Raw genomic sequence first — 19,014 nt, 5'->3', positions numbered from 1 at the left:
CCTGCACCCCGCGTGGCGGCCGCGGCGTGGGCCGGATCGAGGCGGAGTCCCCCCTTCCCCAGCCCAGCGGTTCCCACTGGCAAGATGGTGCCCAGCTGTCCCCGCGCGCTCCTGCTGCTGCTGCTGCTGCTCGCCTGCCCCGCGTCGCGGGCTTCCCAGGTCAGTGCCCTCCCGCCTCTCGCCGGCCCCCTCGCCCGGGACGCGACGCCAAGGCCGGACCACCTGGGCTTACCGCTCTTGGGCTTGCGTTGGGGGCTCGGAGCGGTTCACGAGAGGTCCCGCCTCCCCCCCATCTGTCACTTGAGACGCACCGCGGGGCCGGGCGCCTGGGAAGACCGGGTCTGGTCCCGCTGCGCGTTCCGTGCGACAGCCTCGGTCCGCGGGTGACTCGTGGGCTGGAGGAAGGTTTCCTCGGGATGTAGGAGACCTTGTGCTTCGGTGGGTCCCCGGGGGGGGGGGCTTCCGGACACCCCGTTAGGTTAGAGGCTGTCCCTCCCTCCGGCTCCCAACATTTAAATTTCCAACTGAAATCTCATTCCCACCACTGCCGACTTTTAAACGCGCGGACTTTGTGAGCGGCGTTTGCGCTGCTGCGCAGGCAGAAGGGGGTCCGGAGGTTCCTGAAGCCGCCTTGGCCCGCACCTGTGGGGCCTTAGATTTGGGGCTACACTTTTTCTCCCCACACAGACAGGCAGCTTGCTGTTTCGTTTTTTTCTCCTTGCCGTTTATATTTGTTGGAGCCTCACTGGATTTATTTATTTGACTAGATTCACTGTTTTGTTAACCAGTAAGAACCGATGATTAAAATTAAAAGAATGCAGATGAAATTGAGTCTTCGGACGGTGGAACTGGAATTGCTGAATTCAGAGCCAGCAACCACCAGACAGGCTCTGGCTGCTGGGGACCCCTCCCCCTGGTGATGGGCGTGGCCCGTGGGCAGCGGGGGGCCGCCACCCCAACAATCCATCCACAGTAGTGACAGTAACCCACAGCAGAAGGGAGGCACGTGCTTGCAGAAAGCCTGATGACTGCCAGGTTCTTTGCTAAGCATCTTCCAGGCTTTTAATTCTCAGAGCAGCTTTGTGAGGCGGGGACCACTGTCATCCCCGTTTTGGGGGAGGAGGGCCTCACCCAGGAGATTGTGATTTACTCCGGGTCACACAGCCAGGAAGGAGTGGAGAAAATTCAGTCCCTCTCCTTGAGTTCCAGACCTTTCCCCTTCCCCACAGACACGCATTTCATGTGTAAATTCCCCAACCCAACAGGCAGCACTCATGGTCCCGGAGAAGCCCCTGGGGTGCAGGAAGGGACTCCAGGCGGGAGAACCCAGTTCAGGCTGGTATCAGTGCAGAAATGATCAGCGCACACTGCAGACAACCGCTGAGCCACCAGGCAGCAAAGGCTTGTCTGAGGCCACAGTGGAGCCACCAACAGAGTTATGGGCCTCCCACTGTCGGAACCCTCAGAAGGTTTTAAACCCTTGCCCTCTCACAAAGCCCCGTGAGGCAGGGATCAGAACCAGATCTCCCAGGAACAGAGCTGAGAGAGCTCACTCTTCTGCCTCTGCAGCGGCCACAGACATCGGGAACTGCCAGGGTCTCACCTGTTTTCCGGGTAACCTGGAGAGACAGCAACAGGCCCCATAAGATGAGACAGAGGCAGGGCAGGTGCCCCAGCGTCTCCTCAAACACCCCGTCCCTCCCCTCTGAGGGCTCCTACTCGGATGCACCTGCCCCTGCTTCTGGTCTCCTCTCTGCCCATGTGTGTTCTATTATGGCCCTCGGAAAGGCTCTGGAATAAAATCAATCATGTGTGTAATGGGGTTTTTTGATAGATTTTGAGTATTTTGTCTCTTCTCCACGATAGGGCCCCAGGGCCAAGGACCATATCTGGGATTTTTACCCAGGGACCACACATAGCAGGAGCTCAGCAAAATGGATGGAGTGTGGCCATGCTGGTGCTGGTCTGAGCAGGACCAAGCTGGGTAGTCTCTGGGTAAACCTTGGCTGCACATCACATCACCTGGGAAGCTTCTAGAAATCTTTATGCTGGCCTCATCTCAGAGAATCTTAACTCCATTGGCCTGGGTTGGGGCTCCAGCATTAGTATTTTTTTTAGTGTTTTTTATTTATTTTTGAGAGACAGAGAGACAGTGTGAGCAGGGGAGGGTCAGAGAAAGAGGGAAATACAGGATCCGAAGACAGACTCCAGGCTCCAAGCTAGCTGTCAGCACAGAGCCTGACACGGGGCTCGAACTCACGAACTGTGAGATCATGATCTGAGCTGAAGTTGGACACTTAACCAACTGAGCTACCCAGGTGCCCCGTAGTATTTTTAAAAACTGTCACTAGTGATTTTAATGAAGCGGGTGCCTGAAACCCAATGGAACCTCATCTTTCCGACTGCTGAAGCTGCAGTGAGGAAAAGCTGCAGACCTAGGAAAGGGCCAGGGGCAGGGGAATTCAGAGTGGACAAAAGATTGGACTCACGAGGATCTGAGGTGACGTGGTGTACCTGGAGTTGACCTGATCTGAGCACCTTATTAGCCTGGGGCTCTTGCTGGTGGAGACTGGGCTGGTGTTTGGAGAATGGATGGCACACCCATGGGACTATGCCACAGAGGAGACTGGTGGGGCACACGGCCACCCACGGACCTCCAGCTAGAGGCGGCAGGAATTCCTCAGGGCGGCAGTGCACAGCCCTGTCTGGGCTTCCTCTGTTTACCAGGAAATGTGCTCACATTGTTACGTTAGGTGATGGTGTGTGTTTTTGAGTGAGTGTGCACCTGCCTGTGTGACTGTGCCTGTGACTGCGACCGTGTCTGTGTGAATGGTGATTGTATTTGCGATGGTGTGTATGTGCGTGAGTACCTGTGGTATATCTTCATGTGAGCATGTGAGAGGGTGTGTGTGTGTGTGTGTGTGTGTGTGTGTGTGTGTGTGTGTGTGTTACGGGGGGGGGGGGTGGGGGGAGGCTGCTTTCTGCAAGAGTCGGGAGCACCAGTGTCATGGCGATGGACAGCATCGTCCCCTCTCCTGCGGTCCCCAGGGCTTTTCAATTGTGTCCCTCTTGTCAGCGCATCTGTCCTGAGTCACGTTGCAGGGTTTTTGTGATTAGCTGGATGGGAGCAGGTGGTCGTGGGCTAGGAGGGCAGGTTGAGCAGTGTGGGGATCCCACAGGTGGGGGCCCTTTCTTAAAACCACTGCTGGCTCTGTGGCCTTCCCACTAGAAGGGAAACAGCTTCGCTGGGGAGACAAGAAAGGGAAACATGTAACAAACCCCTCACGTCTCCTCCCCACTGAAGCCCTAGGTGAGTAAGGAGGGCAGGGTCTCAGCCTCCTCCGTGCCTGTGGGGTGGTTCAGAAGGCTTCCCCTTGCCCAAAACTTCTCTTTGTGAAGGTTCTTTTGGTTACCTTCTCCCATTTGCTTTTTACAGTTCAATGATTTAAAAAAATGTGTTTGGTATACATTTCCTGATTTTTACCAGAGAGCTATATTCTATATGTGGTAACCACCACCGCAGTCCGGACACTGTTCCATCAGCCCAGAACTGACCTGTCCTTCATCACTGGGGTTCTGTCTTCTCCATGGAATCATGTAAATGGAATCAACAAGTGCATCGCCTTTTGAGTCTGGCGTTTTAAATTTAGCATTATGCATTTAAGACTCTTCCATGTTATTCTAGTCTGCATAGTTGTTTTGCTAATGCTATAACAGTCATATTCCATGGTGTAGGTATGCCAGTTTTATTTAAATTTTGTGTTTGTTTGTTTTTGAGAGAGAGAGAGAGAGAGAGACAGAATGCGAGTGGGGTAGGGCAGAGAGAGGGAGACTCAGAATCCGAAGCAGTCTCTAGGCTCTGAGCTATCAGCACAGAGCATGATGCAGGGCTTAAGCCCACAAACCATGAGATCATGACCTGAACTGAGGTCACCCAGATGCCCCTGTGTAACACAGTTTGTGCATTGGTTTGCCCACTGAAGTGAATGACACATATGGTACATATGGATATATATGGTCATTTCCAGTATTTGGTGATTCTGAATGGAGTTGCTATAAACATTCCTATACAGTTGTGTGTGTGTGTGTGTGTGTGTGTGTGTGTGTGTGTGTGAATATAAATCTTCTTTTCTCTTGGGCAGATATATAGGTGTGAGATTGCTGGGTCATATGGCAAATGCATACTTCGTAAGAAACTGTCAATCTGTATTCCATATTAGTTATATCATTTTACATTCCCACAGCAATATATAAAAGACTGTGTTACTCTACATCCTCACCACTTAGTATTCTCAGGTTTGTTTGTTTGTTAACAGGTCATTCTGCTAAGTATGCAGTGGTATCTTACTGTGGTTTTGATTTCGATTTCTCTAATGACTAATAACATTGAGAATCTCTTCATGTGCTTATTTGCTGTGAGTAGTCTACTGGGTAAAGTTCTGGGCATCTAAAAAATTGATTAATTTCTGGGGTGCCTGGGTGACTCAGTAAGTTAAGCTCAGATCATGATCTCATGGCTTGTGAGTTAGAGCCTCATATCGGGCTCTGTGGAGACAGCTCAGAACCTGGGAACTGCCCTGTGTCTCCCTTTCTCTCTGACCCTCCTTCCCTCTCTCTCTGTCTCTCTCTCCTCCCTCCCTCCTCTCTCTCAAAATTAAGTAAACATTAAGAAATGGATTAATTTCTTATTGTTCAGTTTTGAGTGTTCTTTATGTATTCTAATTACAAGTCTTTTTCAGATATGTGAACTGCAAATATTTTCTGAGTCTGTAGCTTGTTTTAAGAATGCCTATCCCAGAGCAAAGGTTCTAAATTTTGATGAATCTAAACTGATCAGTTTTTTATTTTTATGGATCATGCCTTTGGCGTCAGGTCTGTGAACTCTTTGCTCAACCCCAGGTCATGAAACTTTTCTTCCGCGTTTTCTTCTAAATTTTTTTAGTAGTTTTTCATTTTTACATTTAGCTGTGACCTGTTTGGAATTTATTCTTGCATAAAGTGTGAGTTTTATATTGGGATCACTTTTTGCATATAGATTCCCAATTGTCTCAGCATCGTTTGTTGAGAAGATGATTCAATTGCCATTGAATCGTCTCAGGAACTTTGACAAAAATCAGTTCATGGCACACGTATGAGATTGCTTCTGCCTGTAACACACTGTCTTGATTACTTTAACTCCGTAGTAAGATTTAAAATCTGGTAGATTTTAAGATTTTGTTATTCTTTTCTAAAAGTGTTTCAACTATTCTAGTTTCTTTGCCTTTCCATTAAAACTTTAGAATTAGGAGCATCAGGGTGGCTTAGTCAGTTAAGTGTCTAACTCTTGGTTTCGGTTCAGGTCATGATCTCACCGTCGGTGAGATGGAGCTGAGCCCTGTATTGGGCTCTGCAGAACCTGCTCGGGATTCTGTGTCTCCCTCTTTTGCTGTCCTTCCCCGCTCCCGCCACATGCACTCATGCTCTCTCTTTCTCTCAAAAACAAAAAAAATTAAATATTAAAAAAATAAAATTTTGGAATTAGCTTGTCTATTTCTTAGAAACAAGAAATCCTATTGGAATTTTTATTGAGATTAAATTAAATGTATTGATCAATTAGGGGTGAAGTGGCATCTTCACAATATCGAATCTTCCAATCTGTGAACTTATATGTCAGTCCATTTATCTAGGTCTTTGATTTCTTTCATAAGCATTTAAAATTTTTCAACATAAATATACTTTGTTAGATTTATACCTAAGTATTTCATTTTTGGAACTCCTTGAAATGGTATTGTTTTATTAAATTTTTATTTCCAGTGTTATAATCCTAGTATATGGAAATCTAATGGATTTTTCATGTTGACCTATTTATTATCTTGTGGTATTGTGGAATTCGCTTATTAGAGAGTTTTTTTGTAGATTCTCTCAGATTTTTTATATAGCCAATTATGTCATCTGTGAATATGGGCAGTTTTATTTCTTCTTTCCAATTTATGTGCCATTGGTTTATTTATTTAGCTTTATTACACTGAGTAAAACCTCCAGTACCATATTGGATCGGGACATGGACATCCTTGCCTTGTTCTAGAACTTGGGGAGAAAGCATTCAGTTTTTTTTTTTTTTTTTTACCATTGTGATGCTAGCTATAGGGTTTTTTTTTTGTCATGTTAAGATTTCCATTTGTCAAGTTAAGATTTCCTTTGAGTCATAGTTTGACAGAGTATTTATTATGAATGGTTGTTGAATTTTGTCACATGCTATTTCTGCTTCAATTGGTATGATCCAGTCTGTTAAAAAGGTGGATGACTTTGATTGATTTTCTAATTCTGAAATCAGCCTTCCTGTCCCAGATAATCCTTTTTTTAATTAAAAAAATTTTTTAATGTTTTATTTATTTTTGAGAGAGAGAGACAGAGTATGAGCAGGGAGGGACAGAAAGAGAGGGAGACACAGAATCTGAAGCAGTCTCCAGGCTCTGTGCTGGAGCCTGATGTGGGACTCGAACCCACAAGTGTGAGATCATAGCCTGAGTTGAAGTCAGAGGCCTAACCGACTGAGCCACCCAGGCGCCTCTGTCCTAGATAATCCTAATTGGTCTTATTTCTGTATTTATATTTATTTCTCTATATTCCTCTACATTCCACTTGGTAATATTTCATGAGTATTTTTGTCTGTGTTCATTAGGGATATTGGTGTATAGTAGGGGCCAGCAAACTATGCCCCATGGGCCATATCCAGCCCACTGCTGGTCAAATCTGGCCACACCCACCATTTACATATTGCTGCTGCTGCTTTAGCCCTACAATTGAAGAGTTGAGAGGTTGCAACAGAGACTCTATGGGCCTCAAAAAATAAAATGTTTTTTCCCTGGACCTCTATGGATAACATTTGGTGTCCCCTGGTTTATAGTTTTCTTCCACTGCCTTTGTCTGGTTTTGTTACCAGGGTCATGCTGGCTTCATAAAATGAGTGAAGTGTTCCTTTTTCTTCTGTTTTCTGAAAGAGATTATGTAGGATTTGGGTCAGTTCTTAAAATGTTTGGTAGAATTTACCAATGAAATCATGTAGGCCTGGAGATTTCTGGGAGGTTTTTGATTTTTTTGTTTTGTTTTCTTTGCTTAAAAATTTTTTAAATGTTTATTTATATTTGAGAGAGAGAGAGACAGACAGAGTGCAAGAGGGGGAGGGACAGAGAGAAAGGGAGACACAGAATCTGAAGCAGGCTCCAAGCTCTGAACTCCAGCACAGAGCCCGACGTGGGGCTCAAACTCATAAACCATGAGATCATGACATGAGCCAAAGTCAAGTCAGACGCTTAGCTAGCTGATGAGCCACCCAGGTGCCCCCCCTCCGTACTTTTCTGGAAAGTTTAAACTATAAATTCAATTTCTTTGACAGATACAGAACTATTTAGGTTAGTTTTCTCTTTGGGGCAATTTTTGGTAGTTTGTGGCTTTCAAAAAATTTGGTCTGTAGTCCTCTCTCTTGAGTCAACTTCTCTAAAAGCCCCGGAGATCACTCCACATTTCTAAACAATTGGTCCCCTGTAATAATAGACAGATACTTTGTGCCATTGTTCACCGCAGAGCCAAACAGTCTACTATGATTAACTTCCTTTCTTGTGTAAGTAATTCTTCAGTCGTCCTAAAGTTTTTCCCCCTTTCCCCACAGTCAAACGCGTAAGCACAGTGGTTTCCAGAAGCTCTTTCCTAGTCCACGTTCTGTCAGGGCTGCTTTCCCTGGGAGCCTGTACTCACCAGTTCGGCTGACCCTGACTTTGGCTGCCTGCTCTTTGGAGCTGGAGTCTATGTTTTATAGATCATACGTCTTCCTCTTCCTTGGCTCAGTCCCTTGTTTTTCTGAATGCATCCTTGAGAAAATGATGTTTTAATCTGCTCTCGAGAGGCATTCCAAGTCACTGTCCTACTGTAGGCAGTACCCTTTTTCGACATTGACCCTTGAAAGCAGTCAGCAGCACACAGTATGCCCACACTGGCCATGCAGAAAAACCTCATGTGGGGCCATGGAGACCTGTGGGCAGCGAGGCCAGAGAGAGAGGTATGAGGAGGGCAGCTGGCCCCTCCACGGCCCCTCCTGACTGAGTCGAGAGAGGGAGGTGGAGGAGAGGAGTCGAGACTACTCCTTGGTCTGCCGTGAATGGCATGGAGAAGGCATGCATGCCCGGAGTCTAGGCTGAGATGGCTTGTTGATCACTTTAGAGCTCAGAGTGGAAGGACACCACGATTGACCGGGGCTGTCTGCAAAAATCCATGGGGATGGGCTGACGTGACAGGGATACATGGAGCATCCGGATCTAAAATAGGAGTTCGGGGATTCTCCACTCTTGGGGAGTTTGCGTTGCGCCACTTGGCTTTTGTGAAAGCCCTAACATTAAGATCTGTTTCCACTGTCCCAAAGAAATCCAGGGAGGATTTTCGCTTTTATGAAAAAAGGCAAAAAGCAGAAATAGCCGTCAGAGTTGGTCTAGCAGTGAGCAGCGAGGGCAGGGCCACCACGCTCCTTCCCCAGGAGCCACACTCAGCATCTCGGCGTCCAGCCACCAGGGCTTCAAGCTGGGTCCGGGGGCACCTGAGCTTTGTCTGGGGGAGCTCAAAACAGTTTCCTTATAAATTAATGGTAGTTGCATCTTTGCTGTAGGCCACTTTGGCTTACAAAGGGTTTCATAGGAACCCTTTCCTTTCAGATAGCTAGAGGGTGGAGGGGTGGGGTGAACGGACCTGTATCTCACAAAACAGGTATCTGGTGCCTCCGATGGCCCAGGTGCCAGGATCACAACAGACAAGGACTCCGATTTTGGTTTCAGAAGAGCTGCCCCGTATCTGAATCTGGCGGACCCGGGTGAGAGTTTGAGCTGGGCTCAGCTGGGCTGTTTTGCTGATGTGCTCCAGACTCAGCCCCTCTGGACTGGAAGCCTCCTTCGTCTGTGGAGAGCTGCCAGGTTAGCTGGGGCTGGCTGCTCTAGAGTGGCCACAGGCAGCCTGTCATCCTCCAGCAGGCTGGCCTGGCCTTCTCACATGGCAGTTGTGGCAGTGGGATGAGACTGAGCATGATGCACTGAGGCTGAGCACGAAGCACAAGACTTCTTGAGACTGTTCAGAACTGAACCTGGGATCTGGGGTTGATTCAGGTACGGTGATGCCAGCAGTCAGGACACAGTTGCCACTGAAAAGATAGTTTGTTATTTACAGTTCCCAAGAAGATGGGGCACACCAGGCCTCATGAGGCCTCAGGAGAGAACAGGCAGAGAGATAGGACAGGACACTTCTAGAAAGCCTTTATTGCAGTTTCTGAAGGAAGGAATGGAAGGGTGAGACAGGGTAAGGGAGCTAGTAACCAAGTTGAGATTGGCTAGTTTGACTGATCTTAGCAGGGCTGCAGTGTTAGGTTGCCCCTATAGTTGGCTGATGCCTGACCCTGGAGCTAAGCGGGGTGGTGGGGTGAGAGGAGGTGTTAGTGTCTCACTCGAGCAAGAGCCAGATAAAGGGGGGGATGGTTCTGGATTGTTCGGTTTGCATATCAGAGGTGTGCAGGGGGGTGTTCAGGGTGTTGCGTTGTTTGCTGCCTCTAGGAATTCGCCAGCCCTGAGCGGGCCAGTCCATCCCAAGTCAGCAGGGCCCCAGATGTCAAAACATCAGATACAGAAACTAGACAACATGGCTCATCGAGATCCAGCCTTGGAACTGGTATATCGCTTCCACTACATTCTCTTGGCCAAGGCAAGTCACAAGCAAGTCACAAGGCCAGCCTAGATCCCAGAAGTGGGAAAAGAGATTTCCATCTTTTTGGGAAAAGCAGCACAGTCTCCTTGCAAATGATGTAGATGGCTGAGGTGGGGTGGGGGGGTTGGACTGGCTGTTCCTGCAAACTTTCCATCATAGTGACCCAGAGATTTCCCCTGCACAGTCTGGTCTTTAGACAAACGTGTGCAGTCAGAGTGAGGAGGTGTGGCAGAGAAGCCTTCCTGGCATCTTGGGCTTTCTCCTGTGGTCCCCTCCTTCTCCAGGCACCTTCAGGAATGGGACTCAAGTCCTGTCAAGGACACCCCTGATTGCAGAGAGGAATGGAGCCCCCTTTGCTCCCTTAGGGTAGTTTCTGGCCCCAGTTTGAGGTGGTGGGTATTGACAGTGTGAACGGTGAGGACTGAGGTGTGGCCTGCTAGGGAAGGACTGTGTGACAGGGCAGCACGGTACCTTCTTGGGTCGTTGGCCTGGAGTCTTACACCCTGCCAGGCCTGCTCACACTAGCGACGAATCCTATCTGACACCACACTTGATTCCAGGCAGACCAAACCATCTTGGTCTGTGAAGCTGATGGCCTCACCATTGGGGCACCAGCCCTCCCTCCGTGCCCGCCCAGGCGTGCTGCCCAGCCAGCTCTCCATGCTCCACGTGTCCCCGAGGAAATGGCCATCTCCTGACTGTTGACAGAAGCCTGACAGTGCCAGTCACTCCCTTGATCCAGAGGGACAACGGTGGGACTGCTGGGATGCCGCCAGCCTTCTCAGGGCTTGTGCAGCCCTGAGGCCCTTGGAGAACATCAGGGCAGACTCCCTGGGTGGGTAGAAATTTCTACATCCTTTCAAACCCTCCACCAGAGTCTTTTTTTTTAATGTTTTTTATTTATTTTTGAGGGTCAGAGAGAGGGAAATACAGATCAGAAGCAGCCTCCAGGCTCTGAGCTGTCAGCACAGAGCCTGACGCGGGGCTCGAACCCACGAACTGTGAGATCATGACCTGAGCCAGAGCTTGTACACTTAACCAACTGAGCCACCCCGGTGCCCCTCCACCGGAGTCTTCCATGCTTCTCAGTAACTGCCTAGGACCTAAAATTAGGCCATTACATGCATTTTCATGAAAGAAAAAAAAGTGCCTATACTTTGACAGGACTCAAATCTACCCCTTTCAGTAAGTGAACTCTGTACCTCAAGGAAGTAATCAATTATTTTTCCCGCATGTAAGAAAACGTGTGCTCCTGTGGCAGTCTGGGCACCAGAATCCCCCTAGGGAGGCAGCTAAATGGGAAGAAAGGCCCAAGGAGCTCATCCTGGTGATGGATTTCCAAGTTACATTGAGGTATGACATCAGAAAACTGGAGGGCTGGGGAGAGGTTGGTGACAACTCAAGGCATCTGAAAGTCCCCAAGCTGCTCGTTGGCCCCACTGTTGTCCTCTGGATTGGCCAACAACTCCAACATTTCTCTTTATGCTAGAGGTTAAAGTGCCTCTGAATTCCCCACAGAAGGGGAGGGCACACTGCCAGCTCAGGAGAAGCCCTTTCCTCTGCCCCTCAGGCTGTGTTTCCCATCTCTGCAGGAGGGGCTAGGGTCAGAGAGCATGACCTGCAACCCGGAGCACTGCCCAGGAAGCTGGGAGGATTGATGCTTCCCAGCTGATTGGAAGAAAGAGAAAGCACCACGGAGTTCCAAGGCAGGGAGAGGTGTCCGTAGTATTGGAGGCAAAAAAGAAACAAAAGCTGCTTCCAGAGAAGCATCAGACACCAGTCAGTCATTTACATGGTAGTGAGAAAGCATACACACAAGTTAGAATCAGCTGAACATGTGAGTATCACCTCAGAGACTCCTGTAATTTAGGCCTTTTGTCTGATTCCATGATTCAAGATTTTACCTTTTCAGACGTTACCCTTACTAACTGGTGAGATAATGTGCTCATTCAACAACTTTGTCCTGAGCGCCAATCTTGCTGCCAGGCCAGCTGCTCTTCTGGGCTTGAGGAGGCAGCATGCCCCAAGCAGGTCTTGGCTCCCACTCTTCCTGGCTGGGTGCCCTAGGGCAAGTTCCTGCCTCTGATGACTCAGTTTCCTCCCATGAACAGTGAGAATAACAGACATATATATCTCACAGGATTGTAGTAAGGAGAAAATGAATGGCTTTCAAAGACCAGGTTCATCATAAGTGCCAGTATGTGCTAGGGGAGGGGAAGCAGAGGCAGACACAGGCCCTGCTATCATGTAGCATACCAAGCAAGGGAGAGAAAAACAAGAGAAATGTGAAAAGTATCAGAAGGCGGATAACTGGAATGAGGTGCTGTTTTGAAGGGAGGCCAGGAGGCTACTGTACCCTTCGTAGACAGGTACTCTCTGGTAAGAGGGCTTCTAAGTGAAAGTGGAAAGACAGAGCCCGACTTCTGAGGACCAGGGGCAGATATTCTGGACAGAGGAAATAGCCAGTGCAAAAGCCCTAAGGTGGAAACAAGCTTGCCGAGGTGTGTGGAGAAACCCAGATGAGGCCCAAACACCGGAGTTCAGCGGCCAGAGGAAGGCACTCGATCTGGGCACGGTTGGCAGTGGCAGGACTTGATCACACAGGGCTCTGTAGGCAGAATAATGGCCCCCAAAGATGTCTGCATTCTTATTACTGTAACCTGTGAGTCTGACCTTGATTTTAGCTCAGTGAGACCCATGTCAGACTTCTGACCTACAGGAACTATAAGTTGTTGTTTTAAGCTGCCATGTTTATGTTGATTTGTTATAGCAGCAGTAGGAAGCAAATACATGCAGCTCCATGGGAAGGGAATTGGCCTATTCCCATGGGCAGGGAGCCATTGTTGGGGGCTAAGCAAGGATATGATGCGGTCTGGCCTCTGACCTCTGTCTTTGGGAAGCACGGATCATAGGAGGGAAGGTGAGGACATGGGGAGAGCAGGTGGGACACACGTGCAGTGGCTCAGGACAGAATCGTTCTCGTCTTGCTGTTGCCTACCTGCCCAGAAACACTTGGGCTTGTTGACTAGTAAGGGTAGGAAGATCCGGAAGCATAGCACATCTTTTATTTAGCCTTCCCACCATCCCAGCTAATTCTTACTCTAAGAACAACGACTCCCAAGACTCTGAATCTCCCGCCATGTCCAAGCTCCAAGCAGCCATTTTATCTGTCCCATTAGCTTTGCCCAAGCTGCCTGTGGGGACCAGGCCTTCCCTCCGCTCCATCCTCTCTCCTTCCCCTCTTCAGAGGAGTCGACCACAGGATACCCAGTTTTCTGGTAAAAGCCAGATGTCGAATTGCATGAGTCACATAAATCCGGGGTCCAGTGTGAACTTGAGTACACATGTATGCCACATAGTGAAGCAACCAACAACCCAGCGAGGACATTCCTAAAGAGTCTATGTATGTGGCAGGGGACAGCCCAGGGAACTGAGAGGGGCCACCAGTAGACTGGGGGCCTTCTCTGAGACCCTCATCCTGGTTCTCATATGCTGAAGAAAGAGGCAGAACTTGCTCTCCAAGAGGATGGGCTAGATGCAGTGTGATGCATAAGGTCACCGTGCCATCCTCCAACTGGGGGTCCCTTAGCCTCAGTTTTTCTAGCTCTAAAATGAGATAATGTTGCCCACCTAATAGAGCTGCAAGGACTGACTGAGATAAAGATGGTTCTGTTTTCTACAGCAGTGCCTGGTGTGAAGTAGGGTACTTGGTAAATATCTGTGGAATCGTGAAGGAAGGAAGGAAAAGATGCTCTATATTAACTTTTGCATAACATGCCCCATTTCTGAGGCTCTGAGGTCCTCGGCTGTGGGGAGAGGTGAGGGAAGGCCTGACAACGAGGTGGCTCCAGCAGGAGACGGAGGCTGCCTGTCCGGCATGGTTCTGTGTGTGCCTGCGTGTGTGTGTGCGTGCATGTGTCAGCTGAGCTCTCCGCTGCGCTGGTCATCACGTTCACTAAAGATGATCCCGCTGCTGGCAAGGCAGCTAGATAAAGGTTAGCTGGGCAGCAAGCAGTTAGCAGGCAGGTGAATGAATAAGGCAGGTTTGGGTGGTAAGATCAATACGGTTGTCCTGACTTCACACTTCATTCCTTTATCTCTCATTCATTCATTCCTTTGTTGATTCATCTATGAGCTCAGGCCTCTGCTCAGAGAGGACAGTACCCAGCTGTCTGAAACTGGTTTTCTGCTCTCAAGCATGCAAAGCAGCCAGGGGAGTGGTGGGCTGAGAGGATGTCCACCAGGGGCTGCGGTTAAACGAGAGGAGTCAGGAGATGGACAGAGGCAGGGCTCATGGTGGCTCTCCACAGACCCTGCTCTAAAGTAGACCCAGTCCTCCTGTGACATCAGGATCTGTAGAAGGCATGCTGGGGTTTAAACCCTGGATGTGTCACCATGGTCAGGCAACCACTTGGCTTCCTCACCTGTGTAAAGTGGACATGCCCACAGCCTGGTGTTGTCGTGAGAATTCAACCCGTCACTTGTGTGAAGTGTGGTGACAGTGCTGGCTCTGTATTCCCTCTGTCATCATCACTCTTGTGGTCATTTTAAAGGCTACACAAGAAGGAGGATTGGGGTGTAAATATAGAATCATTATGGGCAGCCAGCATAAACCCCCAGATGGCCCGAGCACCCAGGGGTCCAGAGCCCCAGAAGGAGGCTTCAGCTGGAGGACTCGGGTGGCTAATTTTATGTGTCCACTTGGCTAGATCACAACAATGTTTGGTCAAACACTAGGATTTAGATGTTTTCATGAAGGTAGTTTTTAGATGTGATTAGGATCAAACTAGTAGACTTTGAGTAAAGCAGATGCCTTTCATGATGTGGGTGGGCCCCAATCACAAGACCAAGATCCACCAAGATGGACAGAATTCTGTCTCCAAACTGCCTTTGGATTCAAACTACATCGACTCTTCCCTGAGTCTTCAGCCTGCCACGTGCTTTGCAGATTTTGACTTCTCAGCCCCCACAACTGCATGAGCCAGTTCCTTAAAATAAGTCTGTCTCCATCCTCTGTCTCTCTCAATAGGATGTGTGCATACACAGTTGTGCATTTTGTTGGTTCTGTTTCTCTAGAGAAGCCAGACTAGGGCCTTGGCCAACCTCCCCACCCCCAAGCAAAATTCGCTCACTTCCCCCAGAAGCATCCACTTTCTCTCCTTTCCTTGGGTGCTGGGTAGAGGTCACTGGGATGAGAGAAGGTGAAGGAGTTATAACCTGCCTCTGACTTGCTCTAAACTAACTTCTGGAGAAAAAACATGCACAGATCCGACATGACTCAGACGCGGAGGGCTTCGAGCCTTGGCTAGCAGGCACACATTTGGCAAGTGTGCTCTGTCCTTTCATAGACCTAACGGCATCAAAACATCTGTGTTCCCATTAACAAAATGCTGACATGACACATAACAGTGGCTTAGAAGAAACCAGCTCAGGAGACGGCCCATCTGAGATCTGAGGGGTCATCCGTGGCCGCCTGGAGGGGTCTCGGGTTCTACTGTCAGCGAGGTGCCCCTCGGGGATTGTCACCATCTCAAGACTGTCCAAGTAAGGAAGACCATTGAGCCAAGTCATGTGAGAACAAAAGCCTCAAGGACCACCCCCAACCATGCACACCCCTGGAGCTTCACCCATGCCCTTAGGTGCCTTGAGAGCAGGCTCTGGGTCTTGAATTTCATCTGTAAGTTGAACTGAGATGGCCAGAAGGCATGGATGTAGTGGCAAAGGTCAGGTCTTCTGCGTTCTGGCATTGTGATGGGGTGACCTGGGGTGGGGGGTATGCATATGGCCTTTGTCTTTGTTCACTCCTGGACCAGCAGGTAGGGTGTTGAGGTATAAAATGCCTTTAGAGGCCCAACTCTACTGGGACATCGGTTAGTTTCAGAGAAAGGCAAGTGTTGTAAGCTCTGATGAGCGTCCATTAGATCATCCACTATATATATTATGAGAGAATGGGTTGGGGAGAAGGTGGGCAAGATTTCCCCGGGGCGGTGGGTGGGGGGAGCAGGGTGTGTGGAATATGGTTCTGTGGCCGCATTACTTTCAAGAGCCCTCAGACCAGTGCCCCCAGCTTCCTGGCTTTCAGCACTGGCCTGTGTGTTCCAGAACCATCTATGCCACCTCCATCCCAGCTTGGGAACAGCTAGGCAGGGTGACTTCTGTTGCTATTTCTTCCACTGGCTCATGTCTCCCTCTGCAAACCCTCCATTGGAATTGAGTGACACAAAGTGCCCACCCATTTGAAGAGTCTGAGCACAGACACCGTTAATCCTGGTCTCTTCTCCTCAAAGATGGAAGAGTTCCTCTCCATGTCTCTTCTTGGTACCATTTCAAAGCATTATTAACTCAAAGAAGTGGAAACTATTTTTCGTTATTTATTGTCAATGGCGTAAGCCAGGCATGGAGCCAAGGTTTCGAAGAGATGGAAACTTAAACCATTTGAGGGGATCTCCTTAAGAAAAATATTAACAATGGAGCACCTGGGTGGCTCAGTCAGTTGAGCATCCGACTTCAGCTCAGGTCATGATCTTGAGGTTGGTGAGTTTGAGCCACATATTGGGCTCACTGCTGTTAGCACAGAACCCACTTCAGATCCTCTGTTACCTTTTTTCTCGGCCCCTCCCAGCCCCTCCCCTTCTTACTCTCTCTCTCTAAATTGTATTTTTTTTAAGTATCAAAAAATTTAAAAAAAGAAAAATATTAAAAATGAGGGCCCCTTGAGGCCCTGGAAGAGGCCTTTGAAAGTGGGGCCCTGACGTGGTGACTTCCTCAGCTTCTGGGGTATGCCCTCCCTTTCCTGTGTGGAACCCTCCCCTTGCCGGCTCCATCTGGATTTGCCCTTTGCTGGGTCATGGCTTTAGTGAGCCTTCCCAACCTGAGAGGGAGGAGGGCTGTAAGAAGACATGTGGAGCCTGTGGTTGTCTTTTGCAGTTGGGATCTGAGACCTTGAGATGGGAAGGGTCTGCCCAAAGCCAGGCGTTGCTGTGGGAGGGCCAGGCTGCCATGCAGATGAGGGACCCCTGAGAGTCTGGCCTTCGTCCTGTCCCCCCAGCCCTGGAGGCCCTCGTAGCCCCCTCAGCCCGACCTTGCCAAGGGCTATGTTTGCAAAGAAGCGAGGACTTGTTTCTGTGCTTTTGCCCTTCTCAGCCCAGAGTAGGAGATGGTAGAGGGTGTGGGAGGGGAGGTGACCTGACAAGTGGAGTCCCTTCCCCTGACTGAAGAGAGCACCGGGGTCAGAAGAGAAATCGAGGCCCAAAGTTCTCGGAGTCACCGTGCTTTCTGACTTGCACGCCGTGCCACAAGTCAGCGTCAAGAAGAGCCAGCTGATACAGACCCTGCGTTCCATGGTCCAGCCTGTGCTGGACCCTGGTGTATGTGTGCATGTGCGTCTAATCCAAGTTCAAAACAGACAGAAAGTTAGCAGTAGTTGTCTCTGATCACGAGTCTTGCTTATTCTTTGTTTTTATGTGTTTTTGGTATTTTGAATTGTTTTGCAGGGAGTATGCTTTCTATGATCATGCAAAATGATAAATCATTCTTTCTTTCTTTGGAAAGGAGAAACACTTAGCTCTTCAGTCCCCCTCCAGTGTTCTTTTGTTCCCATAATGCAGACCTCCTGAGCCCTTGGCTTGGTCTATACGGATTCTGGCCTCATCGCCCAGCCCTGCAGATGGACCCAGGGACGCCTGGGCCAAAGTCCACTCCAGGCAACAGATTCTGAGAGTGGCTCTCAAGGGATCCGTGTCTAGCACTTTGGGATCAAGGAAATCCCCTGTTAGTAGCAACTGCTGTGCAGACCCATCAAACCTCATGCCAAAAGGCGATCTTTCTCTCTGTTCCCTGGCACCCTGGCCCCAATCAGGCACTCTGTCTTGCCAAGAGCACAAGGATCTTTCTCTTTTTTTTTTTCTTTTCTTTTTTTCCTTGGGAACTTTATTTATTTTTACCTTTTCTAGTTTTATAGAAGTATAATTGACACACAAGTACAAGGTGTGTGCGTGTGTGTGTATTCACTATATACATACACATAGTGAAATCATCACCACAGGAGGCTTAGTGAACATCCCCTTCCGGAGCTACAAGTTCTTTGTCTCTAGTGATTAGAACTTTGAAGACCTTCTCTGTTAGCCACTTTCAAATACACCATAGTCACTCACATCCCCAGAACTTATTTATCTTATAACCAGAAGTTTGTACCTCTTGACCCCCTTCACACACTTCCTTTGCTGCCCCCAATCCCTCAATCTGTTTGGTGTTTTCGATCTCCCATGTAAGTGAGTTCGTGTAGTATTTGTCTTTCTCTGTCTGACTTATTTCACTTAGCATAATGTCCTCAAGGTCTATCCATATTGTCTCAACTAGCAAGATTTTCTTATGACTGAGTAATATTCCACCGTATATACATACACCGTATTTTAAAATCTGTTCCCCCACTGGTGGGCACTGAAGTTGTTGCCCCGTGTTGGCGAGTGTGAATTATGCTACAACAAACGTGAGGCTGCAGATGTCTTTCCGAGAGAGTGATTTTACCTTCGGACACGCACCCAGAAGTGGAATTGCTGGACCAGATGGTAGCTCCATTTTTATTTTTTGAGGAACCTCCATACTCTTTTCCACAGTGGCTGCACCCATTGATGTTCCTGCCAGCAGTGCACAAATGGTCCCTTTTCTCCACATCCTTGCCAACACTTCTTGTTTCTTATCCTGTTGATCCTAGCCCTTCTGAAAGTGTGAGCCGATCTCACTGTGGTATTGATTTGCATTTCCTTGATGATAAATGATATTGTGCATCTTTCTTTGAAAAAAAAAAAGTCTGTTCAGGGGGCACCTGGGTGGCTCAGTTGGCTATGTGCTGACAGGGCAGAGTCTGCTTGGGATTCTCTCACCCTCTGTCTCTGTCCCTCCCCCATGCATGTGTGTGTGTGCCCTCTTTCTCTCTTTCTCAAAATAAATAAATAAACTTAAAAAAAAAAGAAAAAGAAAAATGTCTGTTCAGTTCCTCTGCCCATTTTTTTAATTTAAATAGTTTATTGCCAAGTTGGTTTTCATATAACACCCAGTGCTCTTACTTGCAAGTGCCCCCCCAACGACAATCACCCCCTTCCCCCTCCTTCCTCAGCCCAGCATTCAAAAGTCTCTCATGATTTGCCTCACTCCCTCTCCCCAACTCTTTTCCCCCACTTTCCCCTTCCCATGGTCCCCTCTTAGGTTTCTCCTGTTAGACCTATGAGTGCAAACATATGGTATCTGTCCTTCTCCGCCTGACTTATTTCGCTTAGCATGACACCCTCGAGGTCCATC

At 48.7% G+C, this 19,014-nt stretch overlaps 1 protein-coding gene across 1 annotated transcript in view; it reads left to right on the top strand.

The window, feature by feature from the left end:
- The first annotated feature begins 6 nt into the window (after nucleotides 1-6).
- FBLN7 (fibulin 7) overlaps nucleotides 7-19,014 on the top strand; it is a 44,988-nt gene continuing 25,980 nt past the window's right edge. Inside the window, exon 1 of the mRNA XM_029936305.1 lies at nucleotides 7-159. Coding sequence (XP_029792165.1) covers nucleotides 85-159 — 75 coding nt within the window. The 5' untranslated portion in view covers nucleotides 7-84. The remainder of the gene's footprint in view (nucleotides 160-19,014) is intronic.

This window comes from Suricata suricatta, chromosome 4 (assembly GCF_006229205.1).
Source record: "Suricata suricatta isolate VVHF042 chromosome 4, meerkat_22Aug2017_6uvM2_HiC, whole genome shotgun sequence".
Lineage (NCBI taxonomy): Eukaryota > Metazoa > Chordata > Mammalia > Carnivora > Herpestidae > Suricata > Suricata suricatta.
This window is presented reverse-complemented; position numbering and strand designations above follow the sequence as displayed.